Source organism: Anarrhichthys ocellatus, unplaced genomic scaffold, assembly GCF_004355925.1.
Source record: "Anarrhichthys ocellatus isolate YVR2014 unplaced genomic scaffold, GSC_Weel_1.0 scaffold396, whole genome shotgun sequence".
Taxonomy (NCBI): Eukaryota; Metazoa; Chordata; class Actinopteri; order Perciformes; family Anarhichadidae; genus Anarrhichthys; species Anarrhichthys ocellatus.
Window position 1 is genome coordinate 20,059 of NW_022280370.1, and position 25,871 is coordinate 45,929.

The 25,871-nt window shown below is 42.5% G+C and overlaps 1 protein-coding gene across 1 annotated transcript in view; it reads right to left on the reverse strand.

The window, feature by feature from the left end:
* Positions 1-25,356, reverse strand: part of LOC116401361 (regulating synaptic membrane exocytosis protein 1-like) — a gene marked incomplete at its 5' end in the record, with an annotated part of 45,283 nt that extends 19,927 nt beyond the window's left edge. Inside the window, 4 exons of the mRNA XM_031879720.1 lie at positions 1,690-2,369; positions 3,638-3,909; positions 22,635-22,646; positions 25,078-25,356. Coding sequence (XP_031735580.1) covers positions 1,690-2,369; positions 3,638-3,909; positions 22,635-22,646; positions 25,078-25,356 — 1,243 coding nt within the window. The remainder of the gene's footprint in view (positions 1-1,689; positions 2,370-3,637; positions 3,910-22,634; positions 22,647-25,077) is intronic.
* Between the last annotated feature and the right edge of the window lie 515 nt (positions 25,357-25,871).

The window sequence follows — 25,871 nt, forward strand, 5'->3', positions numbered from 1 at the left end:
AATACTACTCCATCCTCAAACACCACAGTTTAGTTGGACACGCAGCAGTGAGCCAGAGTGCCTTGAAGTGGTTACTAGTGAAGTGACATGACCCAGCTTGGACATGACATTAAAGTTTGTTTCCAAGGCTTGGAGACGTAGTTGGCAATGTGATGCCACATGCGGGATCAACTGGGGTCACGCTGCCCCATCACACACACACACTACCATGTACGCCCAGTGTGGGATACCCTGCCCCTCAGGGCTCAGCTGAAAACAATACAATTTGACACACGGGGAAGCATTCAGAGACACCCACAGGCTCGCACGCCCTCGTTAACGTGCACGCTGGTATTCTGTGAAGCTGCTCACTCTGACGTTCAGATATCATTTAGAAAGCTTGTGAGACGCTTTTGTTTTCGAGTACTTGAGGTGTGGAATTCCGCAGATTTTAAGAAATGCTGTTGAGCAACTTACCTGTTCTGATCACTGAACCCAGAGGGGTAAAGGGAGGATTCAAATATGTCTGAAGATGGCACAGTGAGGCTAAATAGCTCACTCTAACTTCTTACATTCACCTCCCATGATGCAGCAGTAAAGTGGGAGTGTTCAAACACACACACAAAATGCATTGCCTCATAACGCATACATTGCAATAATTAAACCGAATACAGTCGGTTAAAGACAAGCTGTACTATTGTGAAGTTTCAAGTTATTTAACAAGGAAAAGCATTTTGTAAAACAATTTGCATTAATCTCGAGCAATCTTTCTTAACTTCCAATAACAGCCACTGTGCTGTAGCTGTTTGGTAGCTACTTGTTGGTCGGCCGGGTTTTAAGTTCACTCACTTCTTTCTTCCACACCTTTTGGATTTGTCAGTTTGTAGTCACTACTGTGTTGTTTTCTAGCTTGGCTGTGTGTTGAAATTGATCCACGCAGCGCTACAGTAATAATACTTGTTATGTACTTTAGCATTAGCCAATGGTACCTTCATTCGTGGTGTGCCTCCACGTTTTACTTCCTCTGCGGTGTCTCATATGACAGGAGAGCATCGCTATCAATGGAAATTCTCTTTCTCTAAACGTATAGCTGTGTGCAACTTCCATACTTACATTCTCACACCGGAAAGAGAGAAAATTAAGTATTCTCAAAAATATGGTACACAGGCAAAGAAACGTCAGATTTTTAAGTGTGCCGTAGGTGTACACTATTGTCCCACAATACACTACACAGAGAATATGAGGAAGCTGCTTAAAGTTGCAAATAAACACTTATGTCTAACCACTTCATCTGTTGACATTCTTTAAATTACACTTAAAATGGAAGGGGTGAAACTCATGCTTTCTTCGGACCAAAGATTCTCTGTTTTTATTCATTTTATTCAGCTCCATGGTCTGTATGAAATGTGCTATACAAATAAAGATTATTATTGTTGCATCAGTTTAACACGTGATCTAAGAGATACGTGTGTGGTGATTTAGATTTTTTTTAACCTGTAGTTAAAAGTACCTCCTTGGTCCTAAAAGTGTAAGAAACTGCAGTGGTGAATGTTCTCAAAAATATAAATTGCCTCAGATATCTCGTGTGATGGATGGATAAACAAATGAATGAACTGACAGATGTCGATATTTTCCACACCCTCCTGGTGGAAGTTAAAGGCAGTTTGTTTACTTAGGCAAAAAAAGGCGACGATTGGCATCGTCTCTCACCTCTCTCGCTGACACTTTCGATCTCGGCGTCTTCACAGCTGCTGTACTCGGGCGTGGTCCCTCCCTCCTCCTCCGAACTGCTGACGCTGGTCTGCCTCTTCCCCCCGGCCCCCAGCCCCCGCTTCGACTTGTAGGGCCTCGGCGGTGGTGGGCGCAGAGATTCCGATTGGTCGGAGCTCAGCGAGTCGTTGCGCAGCATGCTTTCAGCCTTCTCCCGTTTGGTCCGTCTCACCATGGGCCCCTGGCTGGGGGCCGAGTTGGGAGGCTCTCTGAGTTCAGGGGGAAGGGGTTGCTGAGCGAGGGTGTGTTCGTGTGGCCCGCCCACCCCACCCACTGTCCTCTGACCGGGTCGCACGCCATCCCCAACCTCCCCTCCCACACCCCCGCCGTGACCCTGCACAGGGTGGCCCCGGCCTCCAGGTGGGACCGGCCCTGCTTGGCGAGGGGGGGCACCGCTGTGGTCCATGTGATAGTAGCCCCCCTCTTCTGTCCGCCTTACCCCGCTGACTCCTCCCACAGGATCGTGCTCCAAAGAGCGTCCCTTCGACAGCCGCCGGCTCTCCCTGCGCTCCCTGGACTCCCCCCGGAGGTCCCGGTCCATGGAGACCTGGGTCTGCAGTCTGGGCTGACCCGGGTGATGCTCTCCCCGACCAGCTCCTCCGCCTCCCCTTCCATTTCTCCTGGGGAGCAACCAATATGGGAAGGGAGAGAGAAAAACATTTCATTGTTAGCATTCGGGGTCCACTGACAGAAAGTCACGAGTGCCGGCACATTCTACTATCCGGTGTTTTGGAACTGACTGCATTCTTCCATTACAATCAGAGTGGCATAGGAAACAACGACACAGGCCGCTTAGAGACACCGCTGTATAAATTTAAAAAAAGCATACGATGAATGCAGGAGATAATGCGCGATTATATAAATATTAACACATTTTACAAGGGCTGTTTTCTTCCTGGTGGCTAAGAGGACGCAATTTTAAAAGGGGCACTCCACCAATTTCACATTTCACTGTACTAGTCATGGTTAGTCAAACTCTGCCTGTGATAAACAATATAATCATGACTTCTGTGGATGAGCTTTTCTAAAGTCCAATTACCCTGATCATCTTGGGTTTGGAGCAGGCGGCAACCTCCGGTTCTGATAAGTGTCTTAAACTTGCATTCTTCCCAATGACCATTAGGGGGCGACTCCTCTGGTTGCAAAAGCAAGTCAGATTGTATAAAAGTCTATGAGAAAATCACCCTACTTTACACTTGATTTATTCCCTCAGTAAACATTGTAAACATAAGTTTATGGTCTCAATCCCTAGTTTAAAGTATTCTTCATTACAGCATAATGTTCATTTATTAAATTATGGTCCCATTTAGAGTAAAATAAACCATAAAGCAGATAATGCTTTTGGGCAGGGCTACCTTGTGATTGACAGGTCGCAACCACGGTGGTGTCCGGTCAGGGTGTTGTCCGTATTGTTGTCTTAAAACTTCAACCCTTTCCCAGTGTATTTTCAGTTCATGAAAGTTAATTGTAACATTTTGGTCAACTAAAAATGTCATATTCAGCGTTCGGTTGAGCTTAGCTCCACCCTCTCGTGTCACTTCTGGATGCAGAAAAAAACGTGATGGCGACAGCCAAAATGCTGAACTCGGGGATTCAAAACTGTAGTCCATAAGCTTATGGGTCATTTTCTCATAGATTTATATACAATCTGACTTCTTTTTGCAACCAGAGGAGTCGCCCCCTGCTGGCCATAAGAAAGAATGCAGGTTTAAGGTACTTCACATTGGCTTCACCTTTCAAACCCGGAGGCTGCCACCTGGTTAAATCATGTCAAATGTTGGTTTGGGTTTGATACCTTTCTTGCATCACTTTAGCAAAACTGAATATTTCATCAGTTTGAATGCTGCCCTTACTACCGTCTTGTCCTACAACAATTGCTTCAGCTTACGTATCTCGTGGTGGTTCACTGCGCGACCGGGTGTCGGTGCCGGGCACGGTCCCAGGCGCACCGGGTCGGTTGGGGTCTTGGATCACCGCGGTGGAGCACAGGGGCGCTTGGGAGCGAGACCGAAGTTTCTTGTCGCCGATCGTCTGGCACACAGACGGCTCGCTGATGGCCGAACCGAGTCCGGCGGGCTTCCCGGCCGGGCCGGTGAACCATTCGCCCGGCTTGGTCAGGAGCTCCTGCTGCTTCCGGCAGTTATTACACACCCAGATCACCTAGTTCATAAAAAAAAAAAGAGGGCATGGGTAGAGATTAGATTAGAGACTAGGAGCATTGCTTTGTCGGAGATAAGTAATGCGTCCGACACTGGTATCACAGTAATGGTTCCAACAGAAAGGAACTATTCTTTGCAGCAGCCCAACACGTTGACAACCGCTTATCCGATGCCCGACTGTCCAACAGGAGATAGAACATTGCACTTCCTAAAGAGCTGCACTGCTGCCAATGAGTTGTGCAGAAAAAAAGGCTTTTATAGAAGGCTTTCTTTTTTTCCAAGATCAACATGGTGGCAGTTGTACCAGGGAGCAGCTTGGCTTCCAGTGTGGGCTGCGTCTGGCCTCCAAATGGAAGCACACAACGCCAACTGGATAACGAGAGGATATTCAACCTGCTTGCCAAAGCAATATCTCCCGTCTTCTTGCTTTCTATTTGTCCCGTCACACATATGCACACCGACTATACGTTGGCGCGCTACAGCGGAGAGTCCAATTTCAGATCGGTTTTTTTTTACGCTCATGTCTAGTCTTCATTTTGAATTCCAGCTCATATTTCTCTTAAAAATCATCATTTCACATTGTGTCCCCCAGAGAAACTTTGATTGACAGGCAGTTTTTTTTTAAAGATTAACAATAAAGTGTTTTTGAGTGTCAATGCATATAATGAGCACAGAGACAAACTATTTTTGGTACCTTAAATGCCACATTCATTTTCCAAACTTCTTTTTTTGTTCATTTACCAAAAAAACAAGCCACACTGCACAGAGTTTAGAAACAACTCAATCAATTAACAAAAGAATAAAACGGCCACAATGTTGCCAATCGACTGCATCAACGTACTTTCCGCTTAATCAAAAATACCAGAAAAGAGGGAGAAATTGCATGGCAACAGGCAATACAATAAAACCACCAAATGTTTTTTTAAAAAGACTCATAACTCAAGGTCCAAGTTATTCCTGCATCTCACAGTCTTCCTCAGTGGATGGAGTTTGCTCAGTTTTGCAAATTCAGTGCGCAAAACACACGCACCTTTTTCTGGTCCAGTCCAACAGCTGTCCAGTGATTTCTGCCCCCCAAAGACTGGCAACACTGCAGAATGCTCCCTTTAAGAATTTCACTTGATTTCATTTAGAGACAAGAACAATGTTGCCCAAATTGGTTCTTCATCAGTTTTTTTTCTAAATAATGTTTTTTATTATTATTATTTCAAGTGAGCATTCTAAAGAGTTTTGTCTTTTGGAATCATAAAATACGTAATCTTCTCCGTGAGCTGCGGTTGAAAGCTCCGGAAAATAGCTGGAGAACCAGCTGGGCGGGAAATAATAGAGACGGAGGATGGAGGAGGAGGACAAGGAGGTTAGAGTTGGTCCCTCTCCTCCAGCCACCAGGGTTGTCATTACTCCTAAACACTCCCCGATGACTCTTTAAAAGAGAGCTAAAATAAAACACTCTGGCATCGGCCACCCCTTCCTCTACCCCCCCCTTCCACTTCTCCCTCCTCCAGATTGCTTTCGATTAAAGCTACAAAAGCCGAGGAGAAAAACAGCTTTACACCAACGCGGCTATATTTATCCTGCCAAACACCCCAGTACCACCAGGGAGAGAGGGAGAACGTGTGCTCAAACACACACATACACATACTGTATACACACACACAGCAAAGAAAGCACAACACTGCCTCATGTAGAACATTATAGCTTTGGTGAAAACATCCACCAATCTGTAATTTTTCTGCAGCCAGACCAACGAGGTGGACGAGGCTGTTAGATGGACCCGTCTACTTGTCCGTGCATTATCAGGACAGGAAGTGAGGTCTTTGAACGCATCCTTTTGTTATGTTAATATAGATTCTCAATTTTATCTCCGATATTTCATCTAACCGAAAGGAGAGACGACTTCTGAATTCAAAATGCTGTCCAAAGAGAAACATTTCCAGAAAAGCAAAATAAATCAAGTTATTTAATAATAAAACATTTAGAATGGAATATAAAAAAGGGCTGAAACTAGTAATAAAATTCTTTATAGATGAATTGTTTGACAAGTGCCCATCACAAGTTGCCAAAGTGTAATCGGCAAATTACTAGCTTTGTTCGACCAACAGTTCAAAACCCTAAAATATTAGAATTACAATTATACAAACCAGAGAAGCGACAAATAATCCTCATTCTAGAAAACCTGGAACCGTCAATTGTTTGACTTGTTTACTTGATAAATGGCCGACGAAAGCAGTGAATCAATTATCTGAATTGTTGCAGAGTAATCTTCTGTCAATCAACTGATAGTTTAAGTGTTTCAACTGTCAACGTAACTACTTAAATTTACCTCAAGCACAATTTTGAGGTACTAGTACAGCGACATGTCCCGGTAGGAAGATCACAGGTGTAAATGATTAAATAAATGACGGCTGCATTCCATTTAGCTGCTTCTGTGATGGCTCGTCGTCATGGTTCATGTTGCGACGCCTGTGCTTTTCTTTCACTGCGACAAGTCAAGTCAAGGCCCGTAGAACATTTTCAAAGCTAAATTGTCCATTATGTATCGCTAAATATCGCTATCTAAAATGTAGTGCTCGTACAGTGCTTTGTCGAGGTCGTTTGATGAAGCTCCACCTAGACCAGTTACAACATTCAGTCAAGAAAAGGTGCACAGAAAGAAGCCGTTCTAAATCATACTTTTATTCAGTAAATTTAACACAAATCCGGAGAACACGATTTTTTACTTTTTACTCGAGTAACACATCAGCATGCTTCTTTCCACCACTGTTGGTTAAGTAGACTTGCACGTCAAATCCCATACTGTACGCTGACTTTGGTTATTTACCATCACAGTTCTGAAGTTGAGGCCTTCTGGCAACTTCAGAACTGTGACGGTAAATAACCAAAGTAACACACGTGGTCAACTCAAGACTAAGAATAAAAAGCTCTTACTTGTGAATTATTACAGGGAAAAATAAGTTTATTATTTCTCATGCTGCAGGTAATTTCCTGGATGCAAAGGAAATCCAACTAAAATAAAACAAGATGGAAGCCACATTCATTTAACGTGTTCTTTTGTTTCTTCTGTCAAAACTACACTGGGTGCGTTTTCATTCAGAGACGCTGCAGACAACGGGAATACATCTTGGTTTTGGATCAAGCAATACAACGAATAACCTCGAAAAAAGTTAAGCAGCTCAAACGACTGCAGAACATGCAGCAGTGCTAGATGGAAAGCAGAATCTCATATTAAACCAAATGAAATGTTTACTGGGAGTTATACGTTTAAACTAAATACTGAAATCATGCCGCCATCTTGCAGGTGGCCAACGTGAGGAATGTGTATGCGTCTTACTGGCTTCCCATTACATTGTGCGACTTCTGGATATCAATGTTCAGTAACCCCTTTTTCACTACAATATTTAGCCTCCTAAATGTAAGTGGTCTAAAGATAAAGCCAAACAACCACATGCAACTTATCTCAAATAAAAGTAGAAACAGGAAAAACTCAATAGAAATAGTTTTACCAAAAATCTATAATCCCAGTGGGAATAATAATGGAGTGCAAACCAGTTGACCAAACCCCTAAAGAAAACATTTATCCAGAGGAACTTTTGAAGAGAATTTTTCCTGTACTCTGAAGGAACTACTCAGAGAAAGTAAAAACAAATGTGGTGCACTAGGAACCTCAACTTTCGATGCCTTTCCTCCCTGAGCTTCCACCGTCTGAACTCAACACCTCTGACCGTGCCACTTGGCATAGCAGTTCCTATACGGCATCAGACACAGGGGCACCTGGCACCTTTGGCACATCCAGGATGTCATCTGGTGTCTCCCCTCGCCTCTGCAGTGGCTGCACTGCATGCTCCCAACAACCTGGTACCACTTGGTAGGCTGGATGACCACAGGAAGGTGCTCCCATGACGTTACGTTTGGCTGGTATCCTCTCGGCTGGTATCCTCTCGGCCTGTATCTCCGTCGGCTACAATTGCGGCAGCCGCCGCACCGCTTGTTAACGGGTGCTCTAAATTAACGGTGTCCTCTGGCCTTGTAGGGGTGGGATGCAGCAGCTCCCCTGGCTCTCCGATGACGAGACCGGGGCCACGGAGCTCGGTGGCGTGGTGACCAAGGTAATGTAGGGGATGAGAATGAGGCACTAGGAGATGGAAGTAGATCCACATGGGAAGAAGGAAACCTCCATCCATCATCGTTTGGATCTACTGGGTCCTTCTCTTCAGGGCTGAAACTACACACATGCACACAGACAGGGATGAATCAATTTTAAAACTAAACTGTAACTAGCAGTGGAGGTGCAACAGGAGTCTTCTACATATGCTGCTACAAGAAAAGAGCTTGGTTCCAGACCTCTGCATCAGTGACCACATCTGCAAATGTTTTAACTTCATTTGAAAAATCAAGAATAATTTTGTAAACTATATAGTGCCAATTCAGACAGATAATAAGGAAACCAATCGAAACAGGAGCTTGTCAGAGTTCAGGAAAAAATGTTTTATTAAAATGATCATAGCATGAGTTGTGGACATTTCACACATATTCTGCAGGTCATGGAGTGAATGCAAAGCCCTTAGTTGCACTGCTTCACATTATACATGATAATAAAGTGACGGTAGTGTTAGCGACCTAATAGCTAATGCCATCCTATATACTGTACACACCTTTAAAAACAGGCATACTAATAGCGAGTTATCTGCTTGACATAATACGAAATTGAATAGCCCCAAAACACGCTACCGTGTTTGCCAACAAGCTAACGCTGTAACACAAAAACCGAATGGGACATGTTAATGTGGAGAGCATAACGTTCAAACACACACACATATTGTATAATAAACTACAACAATGTTGTAATATTGTCCACACGGGATAACAGCGTTGTGCTGTTTTACGTTACTTTTCAAGACTAAGCAGTGTGTCGGCTAAGCTCGGCTAGCTAACATCAAGCTAGCCAGCTAACGCTAACATCAAGCTAGCCAGCTAATGCTAACATCAAGCTAGCCAGCTAATGCTAACATCAAGCTAGCCAGCTAATGCTAACATCAAGCTAGCCAGCTAACGCTAACATCAAGCTAGCCAGCTAACGCTAACATCAAGCTAGCCAGCTAACGCTAACTAGCATAATTCTCCCCTACACAAACAAGTTAATTTCCGAGACATTGTAGGTCAAACGTAACACACTGAAAAATGTGAGTGGCCAAACTAGCAGTTCAGAAAGCAAACTGGCACTGAATGCTCAATAGGTTGAATGTTTAGCATTAAGTGGCCCTGTGACTGCTCTCCGTTGCTGGTGAAAACTGCGCTAGCTAAACCTAAAGAGTTGTTGGATGGAAGCCACACTTACTCATCCCATTCAGACTCCATCGCTGATCGAGGCACGTCGGTGTCCTCTGCGAACAGCCAGTCGGCGGCGTGTACGGCGTAACATTCACCCCATGAGGGCTTTTCGTTCACTTTATCCAGATGGATCCAAGAGTTTTTGATAAGTCTGCCCGACATTTTTCGTTGGCGGAAGATCAAGTGCAACTATTGTGCGACCATATGTTCAGGTACCTGCCGCTGCTTGACGTGACCTGCTGTCTGCTGCTGCTGACAAGCATGTAGCTTGACCTCTCACCTGATACCGACCAGTTCACTGTTGTTGTTCTTCTTCTGTGGTTTTTTTAAGGCCTCAAAATTGTTTACATCATTATTTATTTATTTATTAGTACTATTGTATTCCTTCCCAAATAGTCTAGGTTTAGGCTATTTGGGAAGGAATACAATAAAGGAGGACCATAGGAAAATATCATGCTTATAGTAAGTTTACGGTATTCAGTAATAGCGTCATGGTTTTATACCATATAGGTTTATGGTATATTACAAAGTTATCATGCTGAGAATGAGTAGCCGTATTTGCGACAGAGCTTGTAAGTGTTTTATGTTCTCTAGATGGCATTGCGCTGGCATCCAGCAGCACCTTAAAGAATATCTGAGTTATCTTTCATCAGGATATCTACTTAAACTCCCAGATGAAAACTAATTTCAAGCACTGCCTTTTTTCACCTACGTAACATTTCAAAATGATGCAGAGAAATGAGTTCATGCATTTGTTACCTCTCGGCTAGATTACTGCAATTCCTTATTTTCAGGCTGCTCGGATAAGTCTCTTAAATCTCTCCAGTTGTTTCAGAATGCTGCAGCACGTGTAGTAACAAAAACTAAGAAAAGAGATCATATTACTCCTGTATTAACTTCTCTGCACTGGCTCCCTGTAAAATCAAGAATATAATTTAAAATCCTTCTCCTCACCTACAAAGCCCTAATTGGTCAGGCACCATCATATCTAAAGGATCTTATAGTACAACATTACCCCTCTAGAGAGCTGTGCTCCCTAAATTCAGGGTTGCTTGTGGTTCCTAGAGTCTTAAAAAGTAGGATGGGAGCCGGAGCCTTCAGTTATCAAGCTCCTCTTCTGTGGAACCAGCTTCCTGTTTCAGTCCGGGGGGGGGCAGACACACTCAGCACATTTAAGAGTAGGCTTAAGACTTTCCTCTTTGATAATGCTTAGTTAGGGCTGGCTCAGGTTTGCCTTGGACCAGCCCCTAGGTAAGCTGCTATAGGCCTAGACTGCTGGACTTCCTAGGACACACTGAGCTCCTCTCTCCTCTTCTCTCTCTCTCCTTCTGTATGAATTCATGTCCCATTAATGCTCATTACTGACTTTGCTTCTTCACTGGAGTCTTTGTGCTTTCTCGCCTCGCAGGTTTCTGTGGATCGTGGTTATATCTGGACCCTGGTCTTGCATCCTGCCATGGCCCCGTTGATCCCCACTGCTACTATTATTATTATTATTAGTTACATTACTATTACCGATACCATTGCTGCTTATATTATCATTATTATTATTATTATACTATATCCACTGTTGTTAGTTATTAGTAATTTTCCCATCATTATTATACTTACTACTCTCATTATATGAATAATTTCTGTCATATGCATTGAATGTGTTGTAACTCTGTTATGCTGTTCATTCTGTACACATCTATCACACTTCTGTCCATCCTGGGAGAGGATCCTCCTCTGTTGCTCTCTCTAAGGTTTCTTCTTTTTTTTCCTCCCTGTAAAGTTTTTTGGGGGAGTTTTTCCTGTTCCGATGTGAGGGTCCTGGGACAGAGGATGTCGTATGTGTACAGATTGTAAAGCCATCTGAGGCAAATTTGTGATTTTGGGCTGTACAAAACCAATGATTAACCTTCTAATTCATCACCAGGCCTGAGCATGTAGTAGTCAGGGATTGGACATCTCTTTAGCCATTAGGGGTGTTGGGGGTTTTTCCTGCGGGGTCTTTAAATTCTGAAGGCATTGAGGTTTATGACTGCAAGATTTTGTGCAATGAAGTTTGCATCATGAACCAGGTCTCTGAAAGGCAGCGCTGAGTCATTGTAACTGTTAGGCTCCCTACCTGGGATTACTATTACTATTTGGTGCTCTAGCTCAGTTAATTAGTTTAGAGGGTTGATATTTTCACATTATGAAATACAAACAACCATGGGTAACATTAAGAAAAACGTTACGATACTCTCCAGATATGTCATCGTTTTAGATTGTGTTGTACAATAAACTCATTTAAAAAATGAGTTCAGCTCATTAGGCATGGAGATTATACAATGGTGTCACGTAGCGCAGGGGTTTACATGCAGAGACCCGCAGAAAAAATAAGTATTACCTGACATTTAAGTTTCTCTCACAAAAACAACAGTGTATACACTCCTAAGCATGCCCTTTGATTTGACTGAGTTGTTCCCTCTGATGAAGTAAAATCAGATTGAATAACCTTTAGCTTTTTTTGGTGGTGTATTTGCTCCATACTTGCAGCATAAATAAGATGCTTTATCATTTGGCCTTTTGCATGCATGCAGTTGCATGTCTCTGCATCGACTGTAAATCTGCTGGATGTCTGTGCTGTGGAGGCGAAAAAATGATCCTGACGCCTGAATTACATCTCTCAGCATTGCAATTCATGTTACAAATAATTAAGAAAAACAAATTTAAGAAAAATTAAACTGTTGAATGAAATTTCCTGGTTTACTTAAAGGATTACACCATGTTTCGTGTTAGATTGTTTCAACTGCCTTCCCGTGACTACTCTCTATAAGCACATTTCATTCCCTGCCGTAGCAGTTTATTGGGTTTCACCTTTTTTTTTTTTGTTGTGAGGTGTCGTCAGAGTGAGTTGATACCGGCAGAACAAATGGAACGAGCGGCGAGCCGTTATTTTTATAAGAGACTCCCTTAATCCCATAGTAATCCCTGTATTAGATCACTCTATGATGGTGAAACAAGCACCGGAGAGGAGGAACACCCCCCCCCCCCTTCCCACACACACACACACACACACACACACACACACATACACACAGGATGGACACGCATATACTGTGTACTCACACAAAACCATTCATACAATGAAATATACAGTATGCACATGAGCATGGATGCATACACGCAGACACAAACGCCTGCTCTGATCCACACAAACACACACACACACACACACATTTGCAAAGTGTCACATGACCACAGCAAGAACCCCCCCCCTGAGATGAGTTAGTGAGTGAAGGAGAGAGCCAGAGAGAGAGAGAATAGCTTCTCCACAGATGGAAACTAGGACACCAAACCCCTGTGTGTGTTTGTTTTTTTTGCGTCCTGCTGCATCTGTCTGTGTGTGTGTGTGTGTTTCCATCTGTGCATGTGTCTATTCGCATCTGTCAAGGAGCCCGAGTGTGTATCCTCATGTGTGTGTGCCATCACTGCTCATGTGTAGGGCCTATATGGTGCGTTTGGGTGCATGTGATACAGTGTAACGATGAAAAATGAAAAATTTGTGGGAAAATAAGAGAATGTTGAAATCATTTTCCAGGATGAGACACAATTTTTCCAGGATCTCTTATATTTTTCCTCTCATTTTTTCATGTGTTTTCAGTGACCGGAAGATTTTATCAAATGTTTTGCGGGTTTTTCTAAGATGCGGGGGAAACCCTGAGAATGGCAATTGTAAGAAAACTTACAAAACTTTCCATGTAGTTTTTCCTAATTAGACACTATAAGCCAACATCTCCAGAAAACAACACTAAAGGGGTTTCGACGGCCTTAAAAGTCATTCTGACAGTTACAGAGTAAATCTAATCGTGTACTATCACCACAGATTGGGGGGCAAAACACAGAGACAGCATGCCGCCAAACAGGCGTGACCACGTGTACCCTAAAAGGTAGAGGAGGAGTGGGGGGCGGGCTTAGGAAGTATAGCGTCAGCCGACGACAGCTTGACGTATGGCAGCGGCGGCGCGCAAAGGTGGGCGCCATAACCGAGGGCGCCTATAAATCCCGCGCTAAGCATGAAAGACTGCCACAAAGGAGATTAGTGTCCACATCAGCTAATGAGGTACTATATCAGCACAGTGCGGTACCCACAGTAAAATATACACACACACAAACGCACATACATATACACAGTACACACACACATGCACCGGCATAGACAGCTCACACACGAATAAGTGCGTTTGCAGATGCCCAAGTGCAACGTGTTTGTACGATAACACTTGGAACACTAGTCCTAGCAGGCACAATGCATGATGGACTACACACACTTTCACCAAACACACATACACAGGTTATAAGATAAAGACTTTATCAACATGCATGGATGCCAGGATGTGGTGAGTGCGGGTAGGCATAATGCTGCACTTCCCTTTTCCCACCACTGAATGTCTCTAGTTAGCAAAGATAGCACCTGGCAATGTAAAGGTCTGCCTGAGTGTGTGAGTGAGTAATTGAGTGAAGTGTGTGTGTGAGAGAGAGAGAAAAATAAATGAAATGTGTGTTTTTGGTGGAGTATACACTTTTTTTAAATGTAAACTGGCTGGAGGTTTATTTGACTCTAAATGGACCATAATTTACTAAATGAACATTGTGCTGTATTGAAGAGGACTTGAAACTTGAGATTGAGACCATGAACTCATGTTTACAATGTTTACTGAGGTAATAACTCAAGACAGTAGAGTCATTTCCTCATAGACGTCTATACAACCAGACTTCTTTTTGCAACCAGAGGACTTGTTCCCTGCTGGTCAGTAGAGAGAATGCATGTTTTAAGACACTTCCACATTGACTTCACCCCCAGACCCGGAAGTTGCCGCCTGATGTGTACACATGTAGACATCTAGAATGTCCATTCAAGCAGTGATCACTGATTAACTGTTTCTGCTGTCAACGTCTTCCCGTATTCCCATAACGAGAGAAAACTTGTCTTCATCTCCGGGCCAATACTAGCTGACATAAAAAGGACAATTACAGCTTGCCCAATTGAAACAAATTCCTAAAGAACTCTACATTTTTCTATGGTAGTTTGGTAAGATAGCAAATCTGACTTGTTTTGTTTCCAGTTCACAACCTCTACTTATTCGACTCTGTTTAATGGTTAATTACAGCCATGCGTAGCCAATACCGCCACCTTCTGATGAAACTATGCTTTATATAGCCAAGTATATTCGCTCCAAACCAGTTGATGCAAGCGCACCTAATTCACCTTTCATTTATTTTCTTTGTGACATTTCAAAAGTTTGTCTAAAATCGGCTCGACAATTGAACGGAAACACAGCCACTGTTGGTACCGCTGTCGCAAAGACAACCGGATCGCTCTCACAGGACACACTGCATTTTTTTTTAACCACAGTTATTTGTGGTTGTTCACCATTTCCGCTGCTGGGGATAACTGCAAAGAACTTCCATTGCTACTCTTTGGTAACTTGGGGATAGCTATACCAATAGCTAATGATAGATTGTACCCGGCAGCAGACAGAATTGCATAGAGAAAGTGAGGCTTATATGGAAGCAAACTAAAGCCAGTGGCCATTACATTGTGCAATCAACATTTACTGACCGATGAAGTAAAGCTAAACACTTGTCTATTGCAACTTTAAATTGCCAACACTGTGTTAAAAATACATCTACAGCAACTTGACGTTCATGTTACCGCTTAAATTATACTTTTATTAACGCCGATGACATTTGTCTTTTGTTACTTTTAGTTATCAGACCCACATTAGTAAATACTTCTTAAGTTTTTGCAACCTTTTCTGAACCACAGAAACATCTTCATTCCACCGATGAAAGCCATAGACACTTAAACTAACTTATCAGCACACAATTTATCCGTATCCGTGTCATACTTATCCGTATATTTTACCGAATGTTATTCTTTATTTTTCGTGCGTTTTCTACGAAAGTCCAGCTCGTTACGTGACTATAGTCTTATTTTTAATACATTTCCGTGATCACAGGAAACAGCGGTCCCCCGGAGGAACGCTGTATGAGAACAGCCTGATTAAAGCTACATGACGCTTTCAGTCTGAGCAAACAAAGTGAATTTCAGCGTGTGAATGTGTCTTCCTTGTAATTGTGTGTAAACAGCGCTGCACTTCCAAGGGTGCCTGCACGAAAGCGCGTACTTGTAAGTGTAGGCAAACGCCATACTGTGAGAATGTGTTTGTGTGTGTGTACGTGTGTCAGGGAGTGTATACAGCAACAACCAGGAGAGAGAGAGATGGCCCCCTTAAGACCAGTCAATGAGAGATGGACGTGGAGACGGACGCAGCTAGCGAGACCGGCGATCAATAGTAATCATGAGGCGCTGTGGCGTTAACAGCAGATGACACATCGCTCAGGCTTTTTCTAGCACGCTGCGCCCCGACACAAAGCAGCACGAAGCCATAATTCCTTGTAAGCTTTGAATCAATAGATATACATTAGCACAAGTAGGCACATGGTAAAATGTTTTTCCCGTATTTAGTTTTTTGCCTTTATTTGATAGCTCATTCCTCTCAAGGTGCAAGACGGTCACGGTGGCTAAAGCATAGGGAGCCGCGTAAACTTACATCCCGCTCGTTCCTTTACCCAACAATACTGTGTTAGTGGCATCGTGACCCAGACAAAAGTAAATGAGTGTGGCACCCTGTGATGTTTGGGGCAAACCTACGCAAGCATGACACAGACTTGTCTCTAAGCTCATAAACACCCCTGTGTGTCTCACAACTATGACGTTGACATGATGGCTAGAAGATTGAACAGACATGTGATGAATGAACACGCCGAGTCTCCTATGACAAATTCCTAAAAGTGAGAGAGGAAGGGGCTGTGAGGGAGGAGGAAAAGTAACTGCTAAGATGCTGGGAAGACGGTCCTCGCGAAAGGGGTACGATTATACGGGCTGCTGCAGTTGGCCAACAGTGAGGTGACTGGTGTTTGACGTGTTTAGCCTAGCTGAGCATAAAAGCAGGAAGAAACAGCTGGCTTGGCTCCGTCCAAAAGAAAAAAGTTTCATCATATAGCTTTCCCTAAAACAACAGATTGTAGAGCAGTGATTCTCAACTGGTGGGTCGCGAACCAAAAGTGGGTCGCAGACCCGTATTTAGTGGGTCAAGGGCCTTTGCCTGAAAAAAAGAAAAAAAATCCTTTGCTTTTATTTTGAAGGGGATATTTTCTATTCACACTCCTTAACAATATTTGGCGTTAATGCCTTGTAATGCTAATATCAGCAGAGGATAAAGTGAAAACTATACCTCTGTCAAATACAGTGGCTGGCCGTGCATTTTATACCTAGGCCTTCACTGCTGTCCTGCAGCTGAAATACCACCTTATAACCACATGATGGCGCCACAGCTATTATTCGTTTTTAAGGCTGTAACTATGTATGTCTTCGTATTAAACCATTCGGTATGAGGCTTACAATATGTTTGGATAATGCTCGAGCATTTGGAAGATACAGAAGCTTAAATTCAGGAAAATATAATATTTTCTGCACTCATGTAGGACAGTGGTTCTCAGCGGGTCTGGATGTGGGACCCACCATCATTCCTTAATGACAAGCCACAACCCAAAGAGATTGTTTTCGGATTTTACTTCACAACTCAAACATTGAACGTACTGCTCTGCAATGTCTTTCCTCGTCTCAGCCCCCTGTGTCATGGTGTGTGGTACATCTCACTCAGTCAGGAAACTTGTCAGAATGCCCATATTTGATTGGCTGAGCTGCATCACATGATGTGATTCACTACCCTACTAAGCCTCTGCTGTTAAGTTTCGTTTCACGATAGTCACGTGCTCGCCCACTGACCAATCACAGCACACTCTGCACCTCACGGCAGAGCTGTACATGGACACTGAGCTGCACTAATGCTGACGTCATTATAGGCTGGCTAGCAGGTGCTGACACTTCAAAGAATACGCCTAACTAAAGATCTGATTGGTTGAAGACTATGACAATCAACAATATCGTCCCCATTCACTTAAACTGCAAAGGGATTCACTTGTGAGTCTGCAGGCCTCGGGCCTCTCTTCTTACCTAGAGACACAGAGGTGAAATCTGATTGGATAAAAGCTCTACTTAAAACAAGCTGCACTGGAAGCAGAGCAACTGAGGAACACAGTAGCTGTGCAATGAGAAAATAAGATATTTTTTTATAAATTATAATACATGTCGTGTATTTATGAAAAATTATTAAATTATAAAATAGCTATAACTTTGTGATTCTGTTTAGGCCAGCAGAGAAGGCCTTGCAGGCCCTGACGGCCCGCCACTGGTCAAATGACACTATAAGTAGACAAATTGAAGACATGTCGGATGACATCAAACAACAGACCACAGCTCGAATTTAGGCAAGTGGTCATTTTGCATTACAAGTGGACAAATCTACAGACATAACAAACAAAGCAGTTTTACTCATTTACGTGAAACATGTGTGGGACAGGGACTTACAGGAACAATTTCTCTGCACAAGAGAGCTCCCTACTACTACGACTGCAGAGGACATTTCCAGCTCAGGTTCAAACTGCATCTTTTCATTAAATAAATTTGAGAAGTTGAAAATTTTCCTCGATTTGGGTCACGGCTTGTCATTAAGGGGTGATGGTGGGTCCTGCAGCCAGACCAGTTGAGAACCACTGTTGTAGAGTATACATTTAACAAACAAGATACATGTGGTGTTTTTTTTTTTACTTAAGACAGAGCCATACTAGTTGTTTTTCTTTGTATACATTATGCTAAGCTAGGCTAACTGTGCCTGCGTTCAGCTACTTAATGCAGAGAAAACTACTATAATAATCCATTACCACCACTACTCTATACTCCATAAAGCACCATCATACCTGCTTGGACCTTTAAAAACGTTCTCCTGCTTGTAGAAACAAAAAAACAACAAAAACAAATGTTTTAAATTTCCAAACTTAAGAAAACGATGTTTGTGCCCCATGTCAAACGAAAAGTCAACATTGATTTATTTGTCACGTAACATGCGTATTTTAGTTACGCAATTTACATAATTATCTGAACCCAAACCACAATCTTTTCCTAAACCTGACTGTTTGCTGGAAAGACGGAAGTTGAATTTAAAAAGACTGTATGCACATGAGGAGCGAAATTAACTCGTTGCTGACCTTACGTCTTGCTGAACCTTCGTAAGAAAACACAAAATACTAAATAAAATAACTTTTCGTAAGATATCATTCAAACCGTTGTATGAGGATAGGTTGCTTTAAGTGTCTACGGCTTTTATCAGTGTAATGAAGTAGTTTTGTTTCCTAAACCTAACTGAGTTGTTTCCTGTGAAGACGGTAGTTTATTTTGAAAAGACTGTATGTGTGTAATGCGCCGAAATTGACAAGTTTTTCTGGAATGTCTTTGGAAAACGCAGAAAAAGGAGTAACCTTTTGTAAGATATCATAGAAAACATTGTATGAGGATATGTTGCCATGGTTAACAGCACCAGTGGGCTGGAAACACCAGTGGATAAAGCAGCCATGTTAGTAATTCTGAATCAGAACCGGTCTAAAAACAGATGAGCAGTGTAAGTTATAGCCATATAAAAGCACAGAACCCCTACAGAAATACATCCCTGGACATTACAATTAGAGAGAGGAGAAGTGTTAGTGAGCGTGTGTGTGTGTGTGTATGTGTGTTTGAAAAAGAAACACACACACTCCTGAGTCTCCCATGAGAAGAGGAATCAAGACTTCAAAAGTGGCCCTTTCTGTAAGAAACACTTGGCTCCAGTACAACAACACACACTCATCTCTGCACGAGAGCTCAGCCATCACTGCAGATAATGAGCGAATATCATTAGCACCACACACTAGGCTGCATGCACCACACACTGTATAGCGTTATGCTTATTAAAACTTTATTTATCTCTCTATAATCGGCTTTCACAGATGTTCTTTTGAAAGCAAGACAGCACACTCATCGCAGGTCATTCAGTGTACAACATTAATACGCTGGAAAGACAAGATGATGTTAGTGAAAGAAAATGTAGAAGCCATTAAGCTTACATTTTCTTTTTTCACAAATAATAAATAATCAAGTCTTACAACATAACCTTGGAAGGTATGTTGTGTGGTTAACTCCGTGTGTCTTGAGAAGTATGATATTTTGGAAAAATAATCAATTATTGTTTAATGTTATTGTATAGCCTGGCCGTGGTGATTTGCCATGGCTAGCTCAGACATGGCTGTAGCAATGGGAGGACAGGAAGCGTCAAACTACATTAACGTATTAAAGACAGAAATTAGATGATTTCAGAAGATGGTAAATGGTAAATAGTCTTTACTTGTATAGCGCTTTTCTAATCTAAACCACCTTGGTTTGTTTAGTTTTGAAGCCTCAATTTCAGAATTTTGGCTGTCGCCATTTTGGATATATTGCAACCAGAAGTGACACGAGAGGGTGGAGCTATGTACAACCGAGAGCTAAACAAGATGTTTTTAGCCCCCGAAAAAGGTTTACAATTAACTTTCATGTACTGAAAACACACTATGAAAGTGTATAAGTTCAAAGACGAAAACGTTGACAACTCCCAGACCTGAAAATGCCATGGTAGCAACCTGTCAATCACAAGGTAGTCACGCCCTAAAGCATACCCTGCTTTATGGTCTATTTTAGTCTAAATGGACCATCATTTACTAGATGAACATCGTGCTGCATTGAAGGAGACTTGAAACTAGAGATTGAGACCATAAATTCATGTTTACAATGTACAGGTTTAACGCACTTATGCATTGGTTTCTCTATTCAGACCTGGAGGTTGGTGCTGACATCTGTGCACTGCCAATTTGTGAAGCAGATAGCTACATAGCGGTTTGCTGCGCATTTGTGGAATGCGTCCTCCAAGCAGACAGTATAAACATAACTACTACGCATCCGTGGTGTCCACAGCTGTCCGAGCATGCGTCCCTTTGGGAGTATAACCAACGGTTACGTTTTTTACTCACTGCTGAGCTAGTAAAAATGGGAGCTGCAGTTTTTTGTTGGCTAACGAATTAATTGTTGTTTAACTCTGTAAAAATCACAAATACATTTTCGTAGTAGACGAACTTATACTAAGTTACATGCTAATGGCACTTTCATTCGAATAGCTAGGGCACCATCTTGAACACAGTGTTCAGTTTGCTTACTAAATCTATGGACTGAAGAAATTGAAAAAACAAAGCTCACACTTCATCTGCAGAAAGTCCAAACACAAATTACTGGACACACTTTTTCAAGTTATCAAGTAGTTTGCAGTTGTCACAAATCCCTTTTTGCAGGTTGAGTGCAAAAACAACACAGCAATCCACTACAAGGGCAAAATATACAGTATCGTTTGACAAAGTGTGCTGCCAAACAGTGAATTTCAAGGGCTCTCAAATAGTTTCCTTCAGATTATTGATCGCCACCTGAAATATCTAACATCTCACTGTGGTAACTTTAGTGAAATAAAAGTTACTCTCTACCTACATATTTCCAGGGACTGACCTCAAAGACCCACGGAAACCCAGTTTGAAAAGCACTTTATTAAAAAACTGATTTTGGTTGTTAGTTATGATTAAGCCCATAATTCAGTAGTTGTCAACGACAGTTGAGGTAAACATAATTAAAAAAAAAAAGCAGCATGTGTTTACATTCAGTATACCTTCAGTAGCTAACATACCACAGACCTGTTAACGCTAGTTAATGATGTGCTAACATACTCTGCTAATGTTAGCTCAGCAGGTCTTTACGTAGAAATGTAACGTTTTAGAAACATTTATCTCCCTCCAACCTCTCCGGGTAACGAGTATCCCTATAACACAGCGTTTAACCATGTCTAGCTGCAAATACACAAAAACCGGCCGGAAAATGAAGAACATCTGAAACCATTGCATGAGAGTCTATGGAGCAGAGCTTGATAGCTGTTCGATGCTGGTCGGAGCTGGCCAATGCTACGCTATTATTTGCCAGTCTGCATTTATTGGGGCAGCGGGCGATACTTTAAATGTTGAAATTAAACGATCACCCATTTTTCTGGGGACCACCTGGAACTCCCTCAAGGACCCCTGGGAGTGTCGGGAATGTCTGTGGCAACAATTTCACTTTAACTTTGAGTATTTCGTTTGAGAAGAATGGAAAAAGTGGGCAGAGTAACTTTGCATTTTTGGAGTGCTGTGCCAGGCAAGATTAATCAATCCTCAAGTAATTAAACAAATCCATATCCAGCTATACAGACAGCGCTACATAAGGCCTCCATTCTGCCAAAACCTTCCACTTTAGAGCCAGTGATTGTTGTACGGAGCTTTAGCAGGGGAGTGAGACTGCTATGTACAGCACACCAAAGCACTCTTGGACAGCCGTGGCGTTCAAGCCCAGCCAACTATCATTAAAGTGCCAGTTTGGCAGCTGCCCTGAGGGAAAGCAGCCAAGGCCAAGCAAGGTTCTAAACCTGACACAACTACCCAAGCAGAGGAAGGTGTTAACGGGCATGTCCGCTGGGAACATTTCTCCAGCAGTATCATTTCAGATGATTCTTCCGAACTCCTGTTTAACCAGGCCACACAACAGAGGACATTTTCTCTACAGCTATGGAGCAGGCCAACACACCAATGGCTTATGTGTCACGATCCACAAGAAACAGGAGATGGTTAAGTGTCCAAGCCCAAGGTCAACTATGCGTCTCCCGCTGTGGCAATGAAATAGGTTGCATAGCTGTGGTTTGGTTGGGCGCTTGGGTCTGGGTTTGATGTGGTCAAGCACAAAGCACAGCAATAGTTTGATATTTTGGGATATTGGTTCATTAGAGATATCACTTCCTGGACTGTCTGCTGGTTGCTTGGCAACCTCACAATGATGCTAAGACCCCAAATAGTCACTGCGCCCGGCCAAGAAATAGTCGGCACATAAACCTTGTAAACCAAAACATAAGACATAATAAATCTATTTTCTTTCTATGTGTTCTACCTCTGAGGTCCAAGTTGTTTCCCTGCATCAAATGCATGCTGAGTGATGCTATAGGAACATCAGTAGGTATGGAAGACAACTGATTGTTTTAATCTAGATGATGTAGTTGAAATATTCAACCAGGAAGGTTCCTGCTACTACTCATTGTTACTACTACTACCGCTACTGCTTCTACTGACACAACTTAGAGATCAAGATAAAGATAAAGAGGTTTTTATTGTCATTGTACTGATACAACGAAATTCCGTTTGGTAGCCCTCAGCCAGCCAGCAGCAGCAAACAACGAACAACTTGTGATAATAACAGACACATGGACAGACAGACAGACTGATAGATACAAAGATACATACATACTGTCTGAATCCATTAAGATGGATTGTCTTAAAGGTTCCAGGCAGAGTTATGTAGTCCAGAAATGACACACACACAAAAAACACAGCACTCACCACTTTGTCCTCCTGCAGCCCAGTCAGCCATCCATGTATAATGAAAAGAAAGACAGAGAGAATGTGAGCAAAGATGATATCTGAAAGCATGGCAATGATCCTACAGCCCTACCAGCAACAAACACTGTAACAAAGATATTTCAGCTTCCAATAACGTTACAATTACCCAACAGAAGAGAATATGCTGCCACTCTTTTGAGCCAGATTTGAGTTGAAATGTTCCAACAAATCCTTAAGCATAAACAACTAAATACATTAACTGTTGGTAGTCCGAGACATGATGCGAATCAATTGTGCTACTTTTGATCAAGTCGGGCTGGGAAAAATAGCCTCGGGCTGGTAGATGAAATTTGGGGCTGCTTTTCATCAACATTTGTGAAAACAATATTAACAAGCGAGCTGTCATTTTACGGTCAAAAACACAAACGAAATTCAGTGCTGACGGATTCAGTGTTTTTGTGTTTTTAGCTGAGCCGGACCTGAGAATATTGGGCTTAGTGTTCTCCATGACGCTTGCTGGAAGTGATGTGATGCAGCACCGGTGTGTTTTAGATGCAGTGAGCTGGCCTTTTCAATGCTACATTGTTGTCAGTTTCGGTCACTAAAGTTAAACCATACCATCCATGGTGTATTTTGTAACTTCGAAGAGAGCTAGACTAGCTGTTTCCCACCGCGTCCAAGCTTTAAGCCGAGGTAGGCTAAGCGACTGGTTCCGCACATAGAAACAGAAGCACACTGTCAAGCAAATGACTGTGTTCATGAAATATTAAAGTATTCTTTAAAGTGCTTGGACAAGCAGCCAATGCTGTCATTTTTTTCTGGCAAAGACAGTGTCAAATTTCCAAACTGTATTATTTTCTTTTTAGTTATTTTTTTCATCATTACTTATCGCAATGTCCCCCTCTCACAGCTCTACACAAGAAAAGTAATTAAACGAACACTGCGAAGACACATTGCTAACATTACTCAATAACAACAGTATCATATTAAGAAATACATAAGTCTGTGAAGATTTCGCACATAGCTTCTGTGTATGGACAAGTGCAAAATCCACCTTTCAAAAGCCTTCTCCTGCTGAATGCAGCCGCCACCCGCCCCAACACACCACCCAGGACCCCACAGCTGAACTCTCCCCATGTCAGGCAATTAGGATGTACTTTTGAGCAGGTGTGTGTTTGTGCAAGCGTGAGGTCATTAAATGCCACGCGGGCGATGTAGGGGAGGGGAGGGGGGCGGGAGAGGGGACGTCACTTATTTTAGAGGAAGGCTCGGCTCACCCAAAGCCAACGCACACGCACCTACACCCTGCTGTGTGTGTATAGGGCACCTCCGGAACCCCTGGGAGACCGAGACAGAGTGGGAGACCACCCCCATCCGTCCACAGCTCAGTTTAATGCCCAATTAACCTTTACTAGCTCCTGCCTGGGTCACACACACACACACACACACACACACACAAAACCAGGCATGGATCACATTCACACACATGTCCGGAGGCACACGTAAATACAAGGTAACACACAAAGGATGGGTGTCGATATCGTACACACACACATCCACAGCACACTATTCACTTAAATACACACATAAAGACACACGTGTGCCACGGCTCATCACCTCCACCAGAGTTCTAACACCTGAGGCCCAGCTGCATGTGCTATACATGTATGAAGTGCATATTTTGGATTCAATGATGGATATGAACTTGTGCTGTCCCGCAAAACTTTTTGTTTTTGTTTATGGTACAATCATTTGCATTAAGACCAATTCATACAACAGTTGGTCCAGATCATTTGACATAACTGTTATAACATAACATAAATGAACAATTTAGATACAATATTTTAAATGTTTGGCCAAAAGCAAAAAATTATCGGACAAGCCAGACTGAATATTTCAATAAATAACCCTGTAAATTAAATAAATAAAATGGATTCAAAAATTTAAAAGAAATTGCTTGTGAAAGAGAAATTGACGGCAAAAATGAATGTAAAGTATCAACTTATTTCATCAACTGACTAGTGGTTAAGGAAAAAAAATATTTAAAAAACTTTTTTTACCAACTGATTACAAGTTTACAAAGCTTCATATTTCTTCTAAAAGAGAATCTTATTTATTATTGTGGTCTCTCCTATGATGACAAAGCCCCCCCATCCACTGGGAACGATGGCTCACTGAATGGTTTGATGAGTATGAAAATAATGTAAATCATATGCTATGGCTTTCCATTCACAACATCTCAACCCAGTAAAACCGACAGAAGATTTTGGATCAATGTGTTGAACAGCGCTCTCCACCAACATCATCGAAACCAAAGAATGGATGGAAGAGTTCTGTTCAAATGTTGATAACATGAGAATTGATTTACTATTTTGTGATTTTCACAGGATATGTATGAAATGTTGCCCGATTGCATTGACACACCCCCTTCCGTCTCTCTTACCGTGTTGGATCGTAGCGACACTCGCCCGCCGCAGCGGGCACAGAACTTGGTCTGGCAGTACGAGCACAGGTTCCCGCAGCCGTCTGCAAACTTGGTCTTGTGGCAAATGCCGCATGTAGGCGCATCGTCCCGGTGGACGGTCGAGCCTGCCGCCACCGTGGCCTGCCGGACCACTGTCTCCCTGTAGCTGGACAACTGCTGCTGGATTCCTCTGGGAATAAAATAAAACAAGATGGAAACATAAAGGCTTTGGCATCTTTGAAAGTTGATTGTGTTTTCGAATTAGTACGTTGACACAGGGGCAGTCGTCGACCAAAGAAATTCTATGTCAACGAACAAACTAATCGACTGTTTAATTTAATTTGACATATCTGTAAAACTTTCTCCACAAAGAATCACACAAAAGCACCACTTTAAATCTTGTGTTTACCAGAGATGCTCTCTTAAGTTTTTTGGAAATAAGTAATTTAGTATGAAAAAGCATAAAAAACGACGACTGGACTCAAGACATCTCAGTCGACTAAAACCAAACGACCGATTGGGGGGACTAATTGACTGAGAGGGGGCAGCCCTAGTTAACACAAACACACGCAGTGTGGGAATACACAAACAAGACTTATGGTGGGCATTCGCAAGACAATTGATCTGTATTCATAATAAAGACACCCAATATTGAAGGTCAAACGCCTAATACAGACAGATGAAGTAGTCAAGGTACAGTAACTGGGACGTGCTGCTCTTGAAAGACCATTTGCTAACATTAATGCCTTCATGAAAAACTGAATGCATGTCCA